Genomic DNA, 20,747 nt, shown 5'->3' on the forward strand with positions numbered 1-20,747 from the left:
TGGATCTGTGAGTTTGAGGCCAGCCTGGTCTACGTATCGAGTTCCAGGACAGCCAGAGGTACATAGTGAAACCCTGTTTGAGACTTGGCTAAGCCTGGTCACAACTCCTGATCGCTTCTGTCTCCACCTTCCAAATGCTGAGAAGACAGGTGTGCCACCACGCCTTGGCTTCTACGTGAATGTTTCTTCTCTCCAAACTCCATTGCTTTGTTTGTGAACAGGAACAAATTATCCATTTTATAGCAATATATGAGAAACAAGCCAAACACTAATACACATTATCATGAGACAAGTTCAGACATTTAGTACATTATACTTACTTCTGGTAAAGTACAACCTATAGTATTGTACATGGACAATGTGTAATATTGTATATAAGCAAAATGCTAAAGCCAAGAGCCATTTTATAAGGAAAGAAAACAAAAACTCAAAACAAAGCACATTAGTAGTTTTAGTCCCCTAAAATTTAAGTTAAAAGGACTAAATCCAAAAACCCAGTATATTTCACTTGTAAACAACTGGTCCTGGGCAGGGGATGTGCTTTGCAAGCTCAGAGTTTTGGGATCCAACCCAACACTGGTGGGGAAAAAACCAGGTAAGGGAGTAACACATCAGTAATTCCAGTACTAGAGAGGATGAGGAAAAATTATGAATTCAAGACCAACCAGGCTACATAGCCAAGATCACCTCAAAATGAAAAGATGTTCTTAAACATGAAGGAAGGGGCTGTAATCCCAGCATTTGGGAAACAGAATGATCTGTTCCGGGTCAGGCTCTGAAACACAACCAGCCTGAGGTCAATCAGGGCTACAGGAGACCCATCGTCAAGAAACATCAACTAGAGATGCTTTTACTTGGAAATCTAAACACCAAGTCTTGCTGTAGCACACTCGAAGACAGATGTTTGAGGGCTAGCCAGTGCTACATATAGCAAGATCCTATATTAAAAAAATATCCTAACAGTCTAAAAATTATTGTATTAATCTGCCCAAGATTTGTTTTTGGAGACAGGGTTTCTTTATGCAGCCTTGGCTGTCTTGGAACTCACTCTGTAGACCAGGCTGGCCTTGAACTCGGATTCTCCCTGCCTCTGGCTCCAGAGTGCTGGGATGGATTAAGGGCACAAGCCACCAGTCCAGCTTGTCCAAGATATTTTATGAAACAAAACTCAGTTAACCCAGGCTGGCCTTGAATTAAGGATAGTTCAAGGACGTAGCTAAGAATAACTTCAAACCTCTGATCCTCCTTATCTCTGTATCTTGAGTGCCTGAGTGCTGGGATTACAAGGATGAGCCACCACACTCAGTGTATACATTGCTGGGTTTGAAACTAAGAATTCCTCTGATGGACAAGCTCTTGAATAAGCCACATGCCCCAACTTATTTGATTTTTGCTATAGCTATGTGGACTTGGTAGACCTGGAACTTGAGAGGTCCACCTATCTCTGACTCCCAAACGATGGGATTAAAGCCCTGTACTACCACACCTGGCCCTAGCCAATTTTTATAAGCACCTATAGATTTTGCTTAAAAAAAAAAAAAAAAAAAAATCCAGACTGCCAAATGGCCCTTGTTGACTCTAGTCTGTCATCTGCCTAATGATTAGTTAACATTTCATGTCCTTCAGCGTTACATGTCATTAGTGCCCATCACCACATATTTCACATTAAACATTCCAATGCTAACTTAAACAGGGGTTAATATGAATGACTGGTACTTGAATAACTTGTTAATATACAGCATTTTAAAATAGCAAGACCTTTAGATTTACACATTTTCATTACCATTAAATGTTTAATAGTATAGTTACATGCTTATGATTGTACTCTGGTTTTGTTTTTGTTTTCTGAGACAGGATTCTTTATTCAAATATTTCCAGGCACTCCAGTTGATTACTTTGTTTTTCTATGTGTCTCAAGAGGTTTTGTTTTTTGTTTTTTCCAGACAGGGTTTCTCTATGTAACAGTCCTGCCTATCCTGGAACTCACTCTGTAGACCAGGCTGGCCTTGAATTTAGATTCGCCTACCTCTACCTCCCCAGTGTTGGGATTAAAGGTGTGTGCCACCACTGCCTGGCCTCTCAGAGTTTTGTCTTGGACATAAAGTGATAAATCAAATCACTGGTTATTAAACTTGTATCTATAAGGTTAATAATAAAGACCAAAAGCAGGTATAGTTTAATGTATTTTAATAGCAAACTTACAGGAACAGCACAGAAGACAGACAACATTAAAAACATGTACTTGCATGTAGGATAACTCAGTTAGAAAAGTATAGTGAATGGATGGAATCTACTGTATGATAAAAATGCTACAAACACCATTTAGTTGCCGTCAATAAGAAATTTACTTATTTTAAAAAAATCCAAATGCTGGCATTGTCCAGAAAATTTTAACAGGTTTATTTATAATTGTTATAAAGTTGAACTGTTGAAATGTGTTCACTGAAACATTTTGCTTGCATTAATGCTTTACATCTTGCATTTATATTAAAAATTCACACACAAATGAAAATGGAAAAACTGCCAATACCTGATTTCTGTCCCCTATTTTTCCACTCGCAATCATATACTTAGGTACCTTTTGACCCCATGGAAAAAATATCTAACATTCAGAACTACTGATAACAGGAAGAAGAGGAAAAAAATTTTTGAGAATGAAATGTTTCCCCTCATAGTGGACTCTTAAGCACGTTCTCCGCGTATGCGGCGTGCTAGCTGGATATCTTTTGGCATAATTGTTACACGTTTGGCATGGATAGCACACAGGTTGGTGTCTTCAAAAAGGCCAACCAGATAGGCCTCACTTGCCTCCTGCAACAATAATAAAGAAAAATTACTATTATTGTTTTCAACACTTACATAATTATTAAAACCCTTTAAAATGACTTTTATCAAAACATTTATCAAATGTTTACACTAAAAAACCCATCAAAATGCTTAAAGTTCATAACATAACTTTTCTTTCTTTTTCTATGTGGCCCTGGCTGTCCTGAAACTCTATCTGTAGACTAGGTTGTCCTCAAAACTCAGATCTGCCTGCCTCTGTCTCCCCAGGAGTGCTGGGATTAAAAGGCATGCACCACACCACCGTCAAGCTTTATAAGTTAATAAATTTTTGTAAAATCACACAAATCACCAAGACACTTCAAAGAAACCAACCAATTCTACTATTCCCATCCTTACAAAGGGAACTGTATCCAGCCCAGCATCTCTTCAATAGCGGACACCATGGCACCTGCAATATGGAGAACAGGTCCCCCTCACACAGGCTCTTCTCTACTGTCTTATTCATATTCTGGAGTGCCGAGGATTGAACTCAGGACCTTCTCCTTGTCCTTTTCTCCGCTCTCTAAGTGTACTTAAGGGTCTAGGAATACGCCACAGAAGGGTTTTTACTTTGATCTGTGTGACTATCTCCAAAGTACTTTCTTCCAAACCCTTAATGCCTTCTAGAATGCTGATCCTGTGCGCTTCCCCACCCCCCATTTCACTGTAAGATTCCCCAGAGCATTTTCTCATTCATCCTACCACCTAAAACTTGCTAGTTATATAAACCAGTCATTGACACTTGTCATGTAATGTGATGAGGAAAAGGGGGAACCAAAGCTTGGGACTCCTGCCTATAAACTCACAAATGCGGGCATTATTTGTTCCCTGGGAGTCACATGATGGAAGCAGACAGCCAATTCCTAAAGGTTGTCCTTTGACCTTCAGACACGTGCCACTGTACATGTGTGCATAGCATGAAATACAAATGGCTTCATTTTATAATTTTCTAGGGTTCCTAGGGTAGGAATTGGTAATATAATGTAGCCTAGTGGCATCGCCTTTCACCAATAAAACCAAGGTTCTGCTTTCTAAATACCAACAAAGGAAGTGAAGAGGAGTATGGCTCAACATAAAATATACACACAGGGAAAATCTTGAAAGACTACTGTGAAGACTGCTTTGTGCACGCTAAGCAAGTGCTCTATCTCTGGAGCTGTATACCTGCTGCCCTTCATTCACATTCAGGCCTTTGTCCTTTGTGTATGTATGGATTGAGTGGGAAAGCATCATGTGTACACACAGGAGCCACCTGTGTGCGCATGAGGCAGAGATGGACACTGGCTGCCTTTGACAGTTTTCTTATTGAAACTGGAGCCCTCCAACTCAGCTGGGCTGGCAAGCCAGCAGGTTCCGAGGGTCTGCCTATCTCCAATTCCCCAGCACTGTATTCTACACACTGTGTCCCTCTTTCTGTGTGTACCGGGGATCTGAACCCAGGTCCTTATGCGTGTACAGTAAGCACTTTAATGACTAACCACCTTCCCAGTATCAATCTTGTTTTTTTTTTTTTTTAAAGATTTATTTATTTATTATGTATACAGCATGTATATCTGCAGGCCAGAAGAGGGCACCAGATTCCATTACAGATGGTTGTGAGCCACCATGTGGTTGCTGGGAATTGAACTCAGGACCTCTGGAAGAACAGTCAGTGCTCTTAACCTCTGAGTCATCTCTCCAGCCCTCAATCTTGTTTTTTGAAACAGGGTCTATCACAGAAACCCGGGACTAGCTAACCAGGGCCAAGGAGGTTGACCTGTTCTAGGCTCAGTATTTACAAGCACCCAACACCATGGACAGCTTTTTACATGGGTATTAGGGATTGAACTCAGGCCTTTATGTTTCCAAGACAAGCACTTAACCAAGCCATCTCTCTAGCCCCTAGCTTCATCCTTTAAGGAATCCTTAGTACCTTCTACAAAAATCTGCCTCGTGCAAAATGTACCATTCCTATATGTCTTTAACACTTAGGAGTCTTACCTATCTTATTATCTAAGTTCTAGCTCAAAACTCTTCCTTGAAGGAATATGTTCTTGATAATGAAGTCACACCCCAGTTCCTTGGCATCCACACTGGTCCTACTATGTATCAGTCACCTTTTAATATCCTTCAGTTAATCTGGTAGAGATCTCTTTCTATGTAATGCTTTGTTCCCATGGAGATGTTGTTTGTTTGCTTTCTATACCTAGCCCTAATTAAATCTCCAGCTGGGCCTACTAGTTCAGGACTCTCCCTACTCTGGAGGCTGAGGCAGGAAATCATATGTGTGTTCAAGGCTAGCCTGGACAGCTCAGCAAGACCCTGCCTCAAAAATACTAACAAAAATCTGTTCTGGGAATAAGTAAGATTCCCAGCACTACAAAATCCCAAACCCCACAACTCCTTTCTGTGTAATTCACTCAGATCTTACATATTCCAAAAGCAAAACCTTACTATTCAGAGACTCATTCTCGGGCTATTCTACAAATGGGTTAAAAACCCTGGAAAGTAGGCTGGTGAGATGGCTCAGTGGGCAGCTGCTTGTTGTCAAACCTGACCACCTGAGTTTGACTCTTGGAAACCCACATGGTAGAAAAGTCAAGTCCTCCAACTTTGTCCTCTGACTTTCATGTATACACGCACACACAAACACAATTGTAAAAATAATAAAAGTGAGTTAAGTACAATATATTGGGGCCTACTCTTGGGGTTTACAATGTAGAAACCATTGTATTTTGCTTAATTCAGCATCAGGATTATGCAAACCTAGAATAGAATGTGTCTGTGAAATGCTGCATGGGCTTCTAGGAAGTAAATAGGGTCATGTTTCTGAGACCATTTCCTTCTAAGAGTCGTGTTCTAGTCAGGTGGTGGTGGTGGTGCACACCTTTAATCCCAGCACTTGGGAGGCAGAGGCAGGAGGATCTCAAGTTCCAGGACAGCTAGGACTGTTACATAGAGAAACCCTGTCTCAAAATACTAAGAGTTGTGCTCTAGAAGATTACTCAACTCACAACACATATATATATATTCCCAATTCTTTTACCAAATGCTCCTAAATTCCTTTATAGCACTAAAATTATAAAAAGGTGTGTGTATATACATACACACACACACACACACACCCAGCAGAGTAGAAAATACCTTTAATCCCACAGGCAGGGAATCTGAATTCCCAGCTCAGGGTCTAAATAGTAAGACCCCGGATGAAAATAAATACTGTCACATTTTTTTTTTTTTTGGTTTTTCGAGACAGGGTTTCTCTGTGTAGCTTTGTGCCTTTCCTGGAACTCGCTTTGGAGACCAGGCTGGCCTCGAACTCACAGAGATCCGCCTGGCTCTGCCTCCCAAGTGCTGGGATTAAAGGCGTGCGCCACCACCGCCCGGCCAAGGAATACAATTTTGAAATGGTAGAACAACTCACACCGCAGACCAGGCTGGCCTCGAACTCAGAGGTCTGCCTGCCTCTCCGTGCTAAGAGTGCTGGGATTAAAGGTATGTGCCACCACACCCATCTAATTTATAAGATTGAATACATCTATGCCTTGACTCTTCTGTTTCCAAACTGTCCATCCTTAAGATAAAAACATTTTAGTTCAAGCTCCCTGACACTTAAGGTAAAAGCTAAGCTAAGCGGTCAATTCTCCGCCTCTGAATTACACTTGTATTCCTTTCCCTTTAGTGTCATAGTCATCTCCACAGCTCTCGACCTAGCTTCCTTTACTGATGAGCGTGAAGCTGGGAGCAAACATTGTAGTTACGGTTTTTTGAGGCTAGGTTTCACTCTAGCCCATGGTGGTCTTTCTTAAATGCATAGTGAACTCATAAGGATCTTCCTACCACAGCCTCTGCAGTCCTAGGAACACAGCCGAGAGCCACACCTGGCATACTTTTCATAAATTTAAATTTTTATTAACAGTACACTGTGCCAGAACTGGTGGCACAAGTCAGTAATCCGAGCTGGCCACTCAGGAAGCTAACCGCACGTTCAAGGAAAGAAAACTGCACGTTCAAGACAAGGTCTGCCTGAACATGGTGATGCATGCCTCTCATCCCTGTGCTCCAGAGGCAGAGGCAGGCAGATCTGTGAGGTCAAGGACAGCCTGGTCTACTAATTTAAGTTCAAGAACACCAGAACTACATAGAAAGACTCTGTTCCAAAACCAAACCAAACCAAACCAAACCAAACCCAACCCCCATTAAGAAAAAAAAAAAAAGCTGGGGAACAGTTCAGTGTAGGTAGTTTACTCAAGCTCCATTTAGGACTACAAAAGTACGCTGTTCTGTCCTACCTTCTTTACTGATGTGATGTTATTGTGTGTCTAAGTTACAAATTACCGTTTAACATACAAAAAAACCACAACATCTAAGTAATACATAGGATTTGAAATCATCCATTTTTAGGAATCTTAGAATGCTGGGGAGGGGTGAATGAAGCTATTTTTAATTTATTATGTGTGCTTGTGTGGGGAAGCCTGCTTGTACATCCATGCATTCATGCCAGTACCCCGAGAGGCTGAAGAGGGTGTTAGATACCCTGGAACTCGAGTTAAGGTGGCTGTGAGCTGCCTGATGTACATGGGAAATAAAGGAAAAACAGTAGTGCTTTTTAACCACTGAGGCATCTCTCCAGTGCTTATAATCTTTTGTTTTCTTTTGAGACAAGGTTTCTCGGTGTAGTCCTGACTGTTGCGATCCACCAGCCTAAGCCTCTGAGTTCTGGGATTAAAGGCGTGTGCTACCACGCCTGGTTCTGTCCTTCTCCCCCACCCCCCCAGAGACAGGGTTTCTCTGTGTAGTTTTGGTGCCTGTCCTAGATCTCACTCTGTAGACTAGGCTGGCCTTGAACTCAGAGATCCCACCTACCTCTGTCTCCCCAGTGCTAGGATTAATGTGATCTTTTAAAAAGAGGGCCTTTAATCCCAGCACTCAGGAGGCAGAGCCAGGTGGATCTCTATGAGTTGGAGGCCAGCCTGGTCTACAGATTTAGTTCCAGGGCAGCCAGGGCTGTTACACAGAGAAAACCTGTCTCGAAAAACAAAAAAACAAACAAACAAAACCAGGATCATAACATGTATTATTTCAGGTTAGTCTTGAACTAGCTATGTAGTCCACCCTGATGAGGACTAAATAACACCCCCCTGCCACTATTCATGAGTGTTGACATTACAGACCAGCAAGCCCCATCACGCCCAACTTAAATTGTGTAATTCTAAAGCCATAAACAAAGTAACTTGTTTTTAAAAAACAAGACTAGGTCTCACTGTGTAGCCCAGGCTGGCCTTGAATTTCTATTAACACCCTTGCCTCAGGCTTTCATGTGCTGGAATTATAAAGGTCGTGAGTCATCATGACAGATTATAAAGTGCTGTTTGGAATCCTTCATCTCCTTGTATATCCTACTTCTACCAGGAAATGTCTATCTTTTGTGTCTTGTGGTACTAGGGCCTAAACCCAGGGTCTTGCACATGCAAAGGGCAGACTAGACATATTATCTCTAACACTCCCAGAGCTATAACCTTACAACTAATCTGTATTCACACACATACACAGGAACACACACCCACAAGAAAAACTTACAAGGAAGATCACTGTGGTTTAGAACCTTACAAAAGAGTCTCACTGTATGGAGTCTTGGCTGGCCTAGAACTCAGGAGACCCAACTGTTTCTCTACCTCCCTGAGTGCTGGATAAAAGGCTACCACCCCGAGCAAGATCCCTATTTCAGAGCTGGAGTTAAGACTGGTTAAGAGAGCTTGCCTCGACGGGCAGTGGCATGTAGATCTGTGTAGAGTTTGAGGCCAGCTGGTCTGCAGAGTGAGTTCTAGGACAGTCAGGACTACTAAGAGAAACCCTGTGTGTGTGTGTATGCGAGTGTAAGCTTGCGTAGAATGTACAAGGCTCTGGATTTGATCCCAAGTACCATATAAAGCAGGCATGGTGGAGCATGCCTGTAATCCTAGTCTTCAGGTGGATACCAGAAAACCAGGAGTTCAAGGTCACCCTCAACTACACAGCTGGCTAGGTATTTTAGAATTAACCTAAATAAAAATTCATTCACTCAAAAATCAGAGGACACTAAAAAAATAAGATGTGCACATTTTGCTCAAAATGACACTTACTGGTAACCATATAACAAGGACATTTACACATGAATGACTTTAAGAAGACAAAGAGTTCTTCCACTGAAATGTTTAATAATTTCAATTGACAAAGCTTTATTATTTGAATTTAAGCTATTAAAAAAAAAAGCTGGACTTCCAAGTACAGAGATGTGTTAAGCACAGTCTACTAACAGTAACTAGAAAACAAAAGTATCTCCTTTTGGTATTCTTAGTTGTGATTCATTCACAGGATTTATAAGCAGCTATTAAAACAAAAAAATAAAAATAAAATTTAGTTGAAATTTCAGTCATTTCAATCCACTGTCAATTTAATGGATGCCTATTCCTGCAATCCACCAATTAAATGAAGCTTAGCCTAACCATAGAAACAGTTCGACCAATTATACGTCAGAGTGGAATCCACCTATCAAAAATATTTCTCATATATAAAGCACAAAAGCTAGGACAGCAACAGCAAGCAACCTTGAAAATCCTCCAATGGTGACACGCAGTAGTGCACAACCATCTGCATTTTTACCTCCTCCGAGCTTTCTGACTGTGCGGTTAGTTTTACCATATTTTAAGATACAAGGCTGATTATACCTATGCATTTGTCAAGTATTTTTGTGTTTATTTCAATTTTTTTTTTTTTTTTTTTTTTTTTTTTTTTGGTTTTTTGAGACAGGGTTTCTCTGTGTAGCTTTGCGCCTTTCCTGGGACTCGCTTGGTAGCCCAGGCTGGCCTCGAACTCACAGAGATCCGCCTGGCTCTGCCTCCCGAGTGCTGGGATTAAAGGCGTGCGCCACCACCGCCCGGCTGTTTATTTCAATTTTAATCTTGCCATAAGTCATTAGTATTTTATATACAACTGTCCAGACCCAAGATTAAACCCACACTATCCTTCCTATTTAATGTGAACTCTAAAGTTCCCTTTCAAACTCAAGTGTTCAAGTCCGTGTTCCTTCACAGATCCATTTGTAACAGTAATTCTTGAATACTGACTACTCTATTTAGATACTAAACTACATCCTAATTTGCTTCTTTACATCCAGGAAGATTTTTCTTCGTCACTACTGATTGAAAGTGACTACAAATAGAATTCTAGTTCTCTATCCTAATGTCCTGTAGCACCCATAACCAAGACAGTTTTTTTTAAGCATGGCTTTTAATGCAATGCTAAAAAAAATTTTAATGGTATAACTGCATTAGGCTTTAGAATCAAATCAGGATTTTAATTTTTATGTGTATAACTTTGAACCATTTATTTATTTAGGTTTTTCAAAAACAGGTTTTCTATGTGTAACCCTGGCTGTCCTCAAAAATTTATCTGCCTCTGCCTCCCAAGGGCTTTAAGGCCACCACTACTCAGCTACCTTGAATCATTTAACCTTTAAAATTCATCAAGAGTGAATCAACTACATCTTAGGCTTATAATGATAGTTACATGAAAACAAGAAAGACGTGTAATTGTTCTTGGTACATATCATGGATAAAAATCAACAGTCTTTCCCACCCCATCAACTTACCTGCAAAGCACCAATAGCTGCACTCTGGAAGCGCAGATCTGTTTTGAAGTCCTGAGCAATTTCTCGCACCAGACGCTGGAAGGGGAGCTTGCGAATCAGAAGTTCAGTGGACTTCTGATAACGTCTGATTTCACGGAGTGCCACAGTACCAGGCCTTCAAAAGTTAACATTAAAGTTGTTACTAAATCCACATACGACACAAAAAGTAGTCAGCTTTAAAGAAATGCGGTTAATTTTTCAAAAAATGAACCACTCAACTATTCTTCAGCACCGAATTTCACAGATCAGTTTTATGACCTGAATATTCAATTCTGTTAAGAGAAAGATCACTTTTAAAATCAATAAACATGAAATGGCAGTTTTTCAAAGCCTACATTTTTACTGTACACACACACACACACACACACACACACACACACACACACGCGCGCGCACGAGCCAGTCTGAGCTGAGAGTTACACAACTTTGAGCTGAGTGTGATACTGTATGCTTGCACCAGAACTCAGGAGGCAGAGGCAGGAGGCTTGATACCAGCCTGATCTATGTAATGAGTTCCAGGTAAGCCCAGGTTAGAGTGAGCTCTGCCTTTAAAAAACAAGACTTAGGAGCATAGTTGCTGTTAGGCTGGTAATAAAGATGGCTTAGGCTTTTCGGAGTTTAAGCATCACTTTCCTTTGCCCCATCTGTGCCTTAGATTTTAAGGCCCTAAAAGACTTACCAATGTTATTTACAACGCTTTACTTAAAACAGTTGTATTTGATCTCCCAGATATCATCTATCATCAGTCAAGAATAATTAAATTTGAAAACCTGACTTCACATTGTTTCTTCCACATGGAAGAAAATTTTCTAAAATTAAGCCATTGTCTACAAAATTTTTTTAAACCCTAAATCTGACTTATTTCTTCTCCTCTATGAGCTCTTCACTGTAACATCTGTCTATGCAAATTTGGGCAACTTGTGCCCTCTAATGGCAGATGTCCTTAATAACAGTGCTTACATCAAAATAAAATGAGGTAATAAAGGAGGGAAAAATCCCACCAAGTAAATATGTTCAATGGGGACTTTGCTGGTCTCGCTAGAGTAAGTTATTACTTTACCACAAGCGAGGAGGGGCAACTTTAAAAAGTGTGTGTATATACAAACACACAAATTATATATACATATACACAAAGTCATTTATACATACAATATATGCACATATATATAACTATTTACTAGTAAAAAATTTAATAATGGCTAGTTAAAAATGCTAGTTATGTCCTATTACCAGGTAAGTACTGGATCCCTTTAGACTTTAGATTACAGCTTCAAAATGTTATCGATAAAACCTGATTATCAAGTTACATGTATTCATAAACGAACATATGCATATATACATATTCAAGCAGTAGTGGATATTCAAAAATGAGAAACATCTTTTCCCCAAAACAAAAAGTATGCCGGTTACCCATCTTCCTGTTAAATTACATGGACATACTGTTTAGACACTGTCCTATTCTTCCCCCTTTTATAAATACCTGTAACGATGAGGTTTCTTCACCCCTCCAGTAGAGGGCGCACTCTTGCGAGCGGCTTTAGTAGCCAGTTGTTTCCTGGGTGCTTTACCACCGGTGGATTTGCGGGCAGTCTGCTTTGTACGAGCCATGGTATGGGCACCTCCTTACTTACCTACCAGTATTTAAAAAAAAAAAAAAAAAAAAAAAAAAACCCATCATATTCAACTAAAACATACATATTTTCCTGCCAGAATCCCCTCCCCCCAACCTGGAAACTAATCAGTATAGAGGAGAAAAAAAGCTGTTATATAATTAATTTGAAAGGGCGCGGATTAGGTCTACTACCCAAATACGACTTAAATCAGAAAATTGTCAGCATTAATACTCATAATGCCAATTCCAAGCGACAAACGGTCAAAACCAGTGAGACCACCCCAAGAGGTTTCGATTCAATTTCTTTAATTAAAGTAAAAATTAGAAACGTCTGCAAGCATTCGATCACAAACAAGTCAAATGAACGAAGCCACAAACCACAAAAAGGTCGAGTCAAATTACAGCCAGAAAAAAAAAAGGGGGAAAAAAAAGGTTTCAGCGCCCCCCCACCCCCCCGTTCGCGGCCCCCCTCGCGCTTGGCAGTTGGATTGCTGTAAATGTCTGAAAACATTCTTGAGGTTTGTATCTTTACGGTTATGTTGACAAAAAGGCGTCTCGAAAGACAAGAACAACAGCTATTGCCAGGGAGCATTCCACAAAGCCCGTCCTCCCGGGCTTCGCTATGGAAGCCGCCTGCCCCGCACCCAGGCTTAATTAGCGCCCGACACCGGCGCCCGGCCCACCCCAGCACCACATAAACTTTTGGTTCTGCCTCCCCCGGGTCCCTGGGTACCGGGTCCCCGACCTGCCCGTCGCGGCCCCCGCGCCCCGCGCTGGCAGCCAGCGACTCGGCTCCCCAAGACCAGCACAAAATGGAAACAATTGCAAACGTATCCGATTCCCTTTCCAAAGAGACAAACAGCAAATCGTTCGAAAATACCCCACATCCCCTGCCACGTGCCGCTCTTCGAAAAAAATACCAAAGTTCTTTTTTTGTTAATTTGAATTTTATATGCATCAAGTTTCTTTTTCTCCCCCCAAAAAGAAGCCCCCCCCAAAAAAAAAACGTTCTTACAATTTTTCTTCCTTCCATTTTAAAATGGGGAAGAGAGAAACCGGGGGGGAAAAAAAATATGGTCGGTGACCAGAGAAGAGAGACAAGATGGTGAAGCTCAGCCACAACTGTGGGGAGGCAGCAAAAAGCGAGTTAGCCCGGGGTGGGAAGCGGCGGCGATTTTTACCCATTTCGCGCCCGAAAAACTGCGGCCCGGGACCCGCAGACGGCAGTTGAGGGGCTCGCGCGGGACATGGTGAAGGTCTGGGGTCCCGGGAAGGGGCGGCGGGCGGGATTTCACCGAAGAAAGAGGAGCCCGCGGCGCGGGAGGGCGAACAGGCTCGGCACCGCGGCGGTGCCGCTGCTGGGCTGAGGCGGAGAGACGGGGGAGCCGCCGCCGCCGCCGCCGCCGCCGCCGCCCGAGGGAGAGGGAAACTCGCTCCCCCGGCCCCATTTCTGCGCCAAAAAGTTTGCGGGTCGAGCCCGAGGGGCTGTGGGTGCCCTCCGTGGCCCGCTACGAGACCGGCGGCGAACGGGGCCCGGCTCCGGGAGAGCGGGCAGACGGGGAAACTTACCCCCCTTCTCCTTCGGCTGGAGCTCTGCAAGCGAGAGGCGGCGCTGGCGTTAGGGAGCGGCGGCGGCGCGGCGACGGCTGCGAACACAATTGAAAGATGGCTGACACCGAGGCTATCCCCCCCCTACACGCGCCGCCCCGCCCCGCGCCGCGCGCCAGCCAATCACACACAATGGAGGGAAGGCTCGGCCCCGCCCCGGGCCCCCCGCGCGCCCCGCCCCGCCCCTCCCCCCGCGCGCCCGTTCGCTGGCGCGCGCTCGCCCCGCCCCCCGCGCGCCGCCCGCCCCCTGCCTCCCGCCGCCTCTCGCGGTGTGTACAAACACAAAAGACACGCCGAGGGGGCGGCGGGGCCCCGCCGAGGTGCCGTCCGCCCCCGGGCGGCCCCCGGCCCGCACTCCCAACCCCGCCGAGGGCCGGCGCCACGGCGAGCCCCCGCAGCCCGGCTTCGGGGTGCCCAGGGGCCGAGTCGGGGGGGGGCGGGCGGGCGGGGGGGGGGGGCGGATGGGAGGGCGGCGCAGGCCGCGGACCAGCGCCCGGCCCGCGGGGGGCGGGGGGGGTAGGAGGGGCACCACCCCCGCGCGCGCGCCCCCGAGGCGCCCGGCCCGCGTGGGGGCGGGGAGGAGGCCGCGGCCCGGCGGGCGGTCGCCGCGCCCCAGTGGGAAAACGCGCCCGAGCAGGAAGCTGGCAAGTAGAAGCCCGAGTCCCGCGCCCACTCTCGGGCCGCGCCGCGCGGCAGGGGCGGGGGACCCGCGGTTCTCTTTCCCGCTTTCGCTCCCCGCCAAGCGGCGGGCACGTCCGGAGGGTCGGGCCAAGTCGCCTGAGGACAAGTTGGTCGCGGACTCTAGCCGGGGAGAGGCGGGGCAGCCAGGTGCAGCCTTGCGGGGCGGAGACTGCCAGCCTCGCCCGGTGGCGGCCCCGGGGCCGAGAGGGACAGGGCTCCCCCCGCTCCCTCCCCGGGCCGCGCTCGGTTCTCGATGCAAGATGGCTGTGGGTTTTGTAAGCCTCTGAAACAATGTGCAACACAGCTGTAGCTGCTGCGGAGGGCTCGGCTGCCCGTGCCGCCAGAGTGGGCCTCTCAGCCGCTTCACCGTTGGAGAACTGCCGTAGAAAGAAATCGGGTGACATGGTAGTTTAATGTCAGCTGTCCGAGGCTGAAAACGGCGGGTATAAGGAAAAGCTGCCGGAGAGCTTGCTGTTTCCCGCTTTCCCGCTGCTCGGGAGCTTGGGCAACACTGCATAGCTCAGGTTCTCATTAACTGACCCACAGACATCTGAACCCTCCCCAGATGGTATTGACCAGCTCCGCCACTGTGTGTGAAGGCTTTTCGGGAGAAGGGTCACAAGAAGACCCCATAGGGTAGTGAAGGAGATAAATTTCATGGATGACCTCTCAAAGCTGTCCCGTCATAAACATTATCCTGAAACAGATATGTGGAAATCAGATAGGAGAGAAGAAATGGATTTGTCCAAGGTCAGTTAAGTGAGGAGCAAACCCTGGAGAAACAAAAAAAAAATCCAGGCCTCCTGTTTCATTATTATTTAATGAGTGTTAAGTGTTGACGTGATGAACACATGCAATCTGCGATACTATCCTAAAAGCACATATGCAAAATAAATAAATAAATAAAAAGCCTACACTGAGCTGCCAGTGAAGAATTCCTGTAACTTGAGCCAAGACACATTTTTTTTCTTTTGCTTGTTTTTGTTTTGTTTTCAGGAAACTAAAATATTTGTTGCTGGATTTATCCAAGAAGGCTGTTACATATCAATTGAATCAATCATATCTTCAAGAAATGATAATGTGTCACAGATAGTACTCTCCTTGTATGCTTGCTAGGTCTTCCCATACTTTATTCCTGACTTTAAATCATTCTAAGGGATCGAAGGGCTGTGTCCGGTGAGCTACTTCATGTAGATGGTGGGTTCTCTGAAGGTGTCCATCTGTAACATGGAAGTAGTAATATTTATTTGTGTGAAGGTAGTCCACAGGCTCTTTCTGGGAATATGACTGGTTATCCTTGGTAACTTCAGGAAGTTTTCCAAATTTGCCCTGTATGTATGGCATCCCAGCTCTGGTCAGTATGGTTTTGGAGGGCTGGGAATGTTGAGTGAGCAGCACCAGTAGCAGTCCTGCCCTGGTTGAGTCTTTCTCTCTGGAAGCGTTGCCTTAGCCAGGGGCTAGGATGCCTCAGAGCCCCAAGAGTGGCAGAAGACTGTAGCTAAGGGAAATGGAGACATCGTTTCCAGTTAATGGAGGGCAGAAGACCTGCTACTGCAAAAAAAAGCCCTTTTCTTTTCAAGAAGGATTCTTAAAGGGCACTAATCTTTGCTGTTCCTTTAGAGGCTCTCCTGTATAGCTCTTGGCTTAGCCTGGAAATGACATGTAGATCAGCAGGCTGGCCCCCTCCTCACAGAGATCTATCTGCCTCCTAAGTGCAGCGATTAAAGCTACATGCCACCACACCCAGCTACCAGAATCTACTTCCAGAGATCAGTTCATGGCCTCTACATTTGGAGTTTATAATAATGGGAAGGAGGGGAGCAAAAGGTTTGAGTTAAAATATTTCCCCTAGAATAGAATAATTGTGACCACGAGTTAATAGTTGCTTATAAATGAAAGGATAGGATGAATTGCTAAAGCTAGGTGTAATGGTACATACCTGTAATCCCAGAAGTCCAGAATTAGATGCAGAAGGATGGCTGGGAGTTTAAGGCTAGCCTGGTCTACATAAGGAGTTCCAAATCAGCCAAGACTACATAGGGAGACTCTATCAAAAATACAAAAACAATGTCAATCCCTATTCATTCTCCTTTGTCTGCTGTTCACCAAGCACAAAGAATACTACCTGTTGGAGGATGTTTCTGGACACTTAACACCCTCTTTGTTGTGTTGATTTAAATCTATCGTTTGTTTATTTGCTTATTGTCTGTTTCCTGCTGGAGAGAATATAAGCTCTAGAATAGAAATAGTTTTGTCTGTGTCTTCTACTGATGACACATTATCCCACTGCATACACACTACCACATTGGTTTGGAGCCCCCTTTCTGTGGGCTGGAACTGTTAGGAAATCTCACCCACTCCCATGGAAGTTGTCATATACAGAAGTAGATGAAATAGTATAATTTACTCCTGTGTACCCATTTTATTGACTCATGACCAACCTTTTGTTCCATCTACACTGTTTTTGTTTTGACAGGTTCTCACTATATAGCTCAGTCTGGTCTTGAACTCTTGGCCCTCTGCCTCAGTCTCTCTGCCATGTACCACCACACCCAGCTCCAATGAACCTTTTGGATATCATAACCTGTAGATTCTCCTGTGCTCACACTTTGTTGGAAAACATGGATCTTTTGTCCTGTGGCCTCAGATCCTCACCTTTCTCCAAAACTCTTTTTGTCTCCCCCAGAAAATAGTAGTCATCTGTATGAGTGCTCAGTCCAAAAAGTGGAGACCACCTCCTCGGTGGTCCTCTGCCTTCCTGTGAACTTTGAGACAGTGTCTCTTGTTGGCCCAGCAGCTTTGCTGATCCTCCTGCCTCCACCTCCCAGCTGCTGGGAAGCATGTGCCAACACACCTGGTTTTGTATGGTGCCAGGGATCAGCCCCAGTGCTTCGTTCCTTTGTGCTAAGAAAGCATTCTACCAACTGAGCTACATCCTCTGCTCTGTCTTCCCTTTCTTTTCTTAGCAAATGCAATCTTGGGATGGGATGGGATTTAATGCCAAGACCCTGAGTTTGATTCCCCACAAAACATTTTCTAAGTGTACACTAAATACAATTAAACTGGTTTTTTTTTGTTGTTGTTTGTTTTTTGTTTTTTGTTTTTCGAGACAGGGTTTCTCTGTGTAGCTTTGCACCGTTCCTGGATCTCGCTCTGTAGACCAGGCTGGCCTCGAACTCACAAAGATCCACCTGCCTCTGCCTCCCGAGTGCTGGGATTAAAGGTGTGTGCCACCACTGCCCAGCTTAAACTGTTTTTTGAGACAGGGTTTCATGTAGCCTAGGCTGGCCTGAAACTTGTTATATAGCTAAGGATAGTTTGTCTTTTTGGGTTTTTTTTGTTTGTCTGTTTTTGGAGATAGGATTTCTCTCTGTAGCCCTGGCCGTCCCAGAACTCCCTCTGTACACCAGGCTGGCCTCAAACTCAGAGGTCCACCTGCCTCTGCCTCCTGAGTGCTGGAATCAAAGGCGTTCGCCACCATGGATGGTTTGTCTTCAATCCTGATCCTCCTGATTCCATCTCCTAAGAACTAAGATTACAAATGTGTACCCACCATGCCTAGTTTTATGTGATTGTGGGGCTCAAACCCGGAGCTTCTTGCATGTCCATCAAGCGCACTACAAACTGAACTACACCCTCAGCCACCAACTAAACTTCTTAAAGGGTGTTAAATTTTTTCCCTTATTTTTATTTTATGTGTACTGATGTTTTGCCTGCTTGCATGTCGGTACACTGTGTATGCAGTGCCCTCAGATGTAGTTGATATTTTGTGCACCCCAATAAACTTATCTAGGGGTCAGAGAACAGAACAGCCATAATATTAAACATAGAGGTTAGGCAGTGGTAGCACATGCCTTTAATCCTAGCATTCCAGAGGCAAAAATCCGTCTGGATCTCTGTGAGTTCAAAGCCACACTGGAAACAGCTAGGCATGGTGACTCACGCCTTTAATTCCAGGAAGTGATGGCAGAAAGCAGAAAGGTATATAAGGCGTGAGGACCAGGAACTAGAGCTGGTTAAGCTTTTAGGCTTTTGAGTGGCAGTTCAGCTGAGATTCATTCTGGATGAGGACTCTGAGGAAACAGGATCAGCTGAGGAATTGGCAAGGTGAGGTGGCTGTGGCTTGTTCTGCTTCTCTGGTCTTCCAGCATTGACCCCAATACCTGGCTTCAGGTTTGTTTTTATTAATAAGATCTTTTAAGATTCGTGCTAGCCGGGCGGTGGTGGCGCTCGCCTTTAATCCCAGCACTCGGGAGGCAGAGCCAGGCGGATCTCTGTGAGTTCGAGGCCAGCCTGGTCTACAGAGTGAGATCCAGGAAAGGCGCAAAGCTACACAGAGAAACCCTGTCTCGAAAAACCAAAAAAAAAAAAAAAAAAAAAGATTCGTGCTACACTCAGGCTGGAAGAGAACATCAGATCCCCCTAGGGACTGGAGTCTACAGATGGTTGTACTGGAAATCGAACCTGGGTCCTCTGGAAGAACAGCCAGTACTCTTAACCACTGAGCCATCTCTTCAGCCCCCTCAAAGATATTTTTAAATAATGATGTAGTGATGTAGGTTATATTGCAGAATGTTAAGAAGTCCTTGCAGCTTCTTTGGAAACTACGGAAGTGGGCCCATACACTACAAATTGATAGACTTACCTAGTAGGAAGTCAGAAATGTGGGTCTCAACCAGCCCTGACTGGTTTCATTTAGGGCTCCTTGGACCCTCCTCCCCAACACTGGAGGTATCCCTCAGACTCCCTGGCCATGGTGGTTGTGATGAAGTAGGACAAGGATTCTTCTCGGTGGTGCTCAGTCTTCACTTGGGTTCAGCGGGAGCTACCCCTCATCTGTCTGCTCAGCACAGTGAGGACCAAGGGACACAGTATGCCACCTCTGTTCAGGCTGACCTCCAGTGAGCCCCACATGGGGCTGCTCCCAACCAGGGACACTGGTCCAAGAAAGGAGGAGGTCCCATCTCCTGGCACCTGTGTGTCCCATAGTGAAGTCCTCTGGGCTGCTATGTCCGGTTTCTTGTCGTTCCTCAGTTCTGCACCCTTAGCTTCCTCACCCTTCTCCTGTGATATCCTCTCTCGACTTTCATGCTATTTTCCTTCACAGAAATGTAACAGCTGGTGTGTGTGTGAGCTGGACTGTGATCTCTCTGGATTGTGAACTTAACGGGTTTAAACCTCAGGTTTAAACCCTGTTTCTCGGTCATCTTATACCATACCTGGGTATGGAGTCAGTCGTAATGTGAGCCTCTTCTCCTCCCCTAGGATATCCAAACATGAAAAACGGAGCCCCCCAGAGTCTGTATTTCTTTCTCCTTTTTTTTTTCTTTTTGGTTTTTCGAGACGGGATTTTTCTGTGTAGCCCTGGCTGCCCTGGAACTCGCTCCGTAGACCAGGCTAGTCTCAAATTCACAGAGATTCACTTGCCTCTACCTCCTGAATGCTAGGATTAAAGGTGTGTGCCGCCATACCTGGCTTCAGTCTGGTTATTTCATTAGCAAGTGAAATGGTATGAGACCATTGTACAGGTCTAACCATCACCATTTATGTTCCATGAATCTCAGTACTCATGAAATGACTGACGCTCCACCCTTGCCGTTCTTCCCAGTTCACACACCCTTGGATAGTAACTGACCACTGAGTAGGCTGGAGATACCCTCCAGGACTCTCTAAGTGAAGACATGGCAGTTGTCCTGGCCCAGCTTACATCTTGATAAACTGGGTAAGTGTGCATCTGTCTTGAAGAATGAGTGATGAAAATTAAAAAAAAAAAAAAAGTGGAGACCCGTACTCTCTGTAGGCCAAGCTAGCATCCAACTCCCAGCTTCAAGTGCTCAGATTATAGGTGTGCCCCACCTTGACCGTAGTGAATCCATACACATACAGGGTTACAGTGAAGCCCTTCTTCCCTCACCTCTCCTTGAGGTGCTGAGAATGAAACCCAAGGCTTCACACACACTGGACAGGCGCTCTACCACTGAACTTGACAACGACTTAAAATAGAGAAGCAGGTAAACTTATCACTTTGTTTTCTATCCTACAAATTTAGAAGAAGCAAAACTCTACAGGGAAAAAGTATCATGAGAAATTAATTAAATACTTAAAAAAAAGTATTCCCTAAGCAGGGTTTGGTGACACGTGCCTTTAATCCCAGCATAGGAGGCAGACACGGGCAGATCTCTGTGAGTTCAGGGCCAGTCTGGTTTACATAGTAAGGTCCAAGATAGACATGGCTATGTAGAGAGACCCTGTCTAAAAAAAGAAGCATTCTCTAAACTGTGTGGTGGCACCTGCCTGTAATCCCAGCACTCATGGGTAGAGGCATCCCCCAGTACATGAGACCTTGAAACAAACAAGTATTCCTCTTTAAAA

General features: G+C 44.8%; 1 protein-coding gene across 2 annotated transcripts; it reads right to left on the reverse strand.

The window, feature by feature from the left end:
- Window positions 1-2,376: 2,376 nt before the first annotated feature.
- LOC128110066 (histone H3.3A) lies at window positions 2,377-13,815 on the reverse strand. 2 transcript variants are annotated; one of them, XM_052737810.1, is made up of 4 exons: window positions 13,656-13,815; window positions 11,955-12,105; window positions 10,436-10,589; window positions 2,377-2,811 (listed from the first exon to the last, which is right to left on the reverse strand). In XM_052737810.1, the coding sequence occupies exons 2-4, from the start codon at window positions 12,080-12,082 to the stop codon at window positions 2,683-2,685; spliced, it is 411 nt and encodes a 136-aa protein (XP_052593770.1). In that variant the 5' UTR covers window positions 12,083-12,105; window positions 13,656-13,815; the 3' UTR covers window positions 2,377-2,682. The 2 variants fall into 2 exon arrangements, with proteins under 2 accessions (XP_052593770.1, XP_052593771.1); XM_052737811.1 differs by having other exon boundaries at window positions 13,652-13,815.
- Between the last annotated feature and the right edge of the window lie 6,932 nt (window positions 13,816-20,747).

This window comes from Peromyscus californicus, unplaced genomic scaffold (genome assembly GCF_007827085.1).
Source record: "Peromyscus californicus insignis strain IS unplaced genomic scaffold, ASM782708v3 Scaffold_14__1_contigs__length_90479793_seg_2, whole genome shotgun sequence".
In the NCBI taxonomy this organism is placed as follows: domain Eukaryota; kingdom Metazoa; phylum Chordata; class Mammalia; order Rodentia; family Cricetidae; genus Peromyscus; species Peromyscus californicus.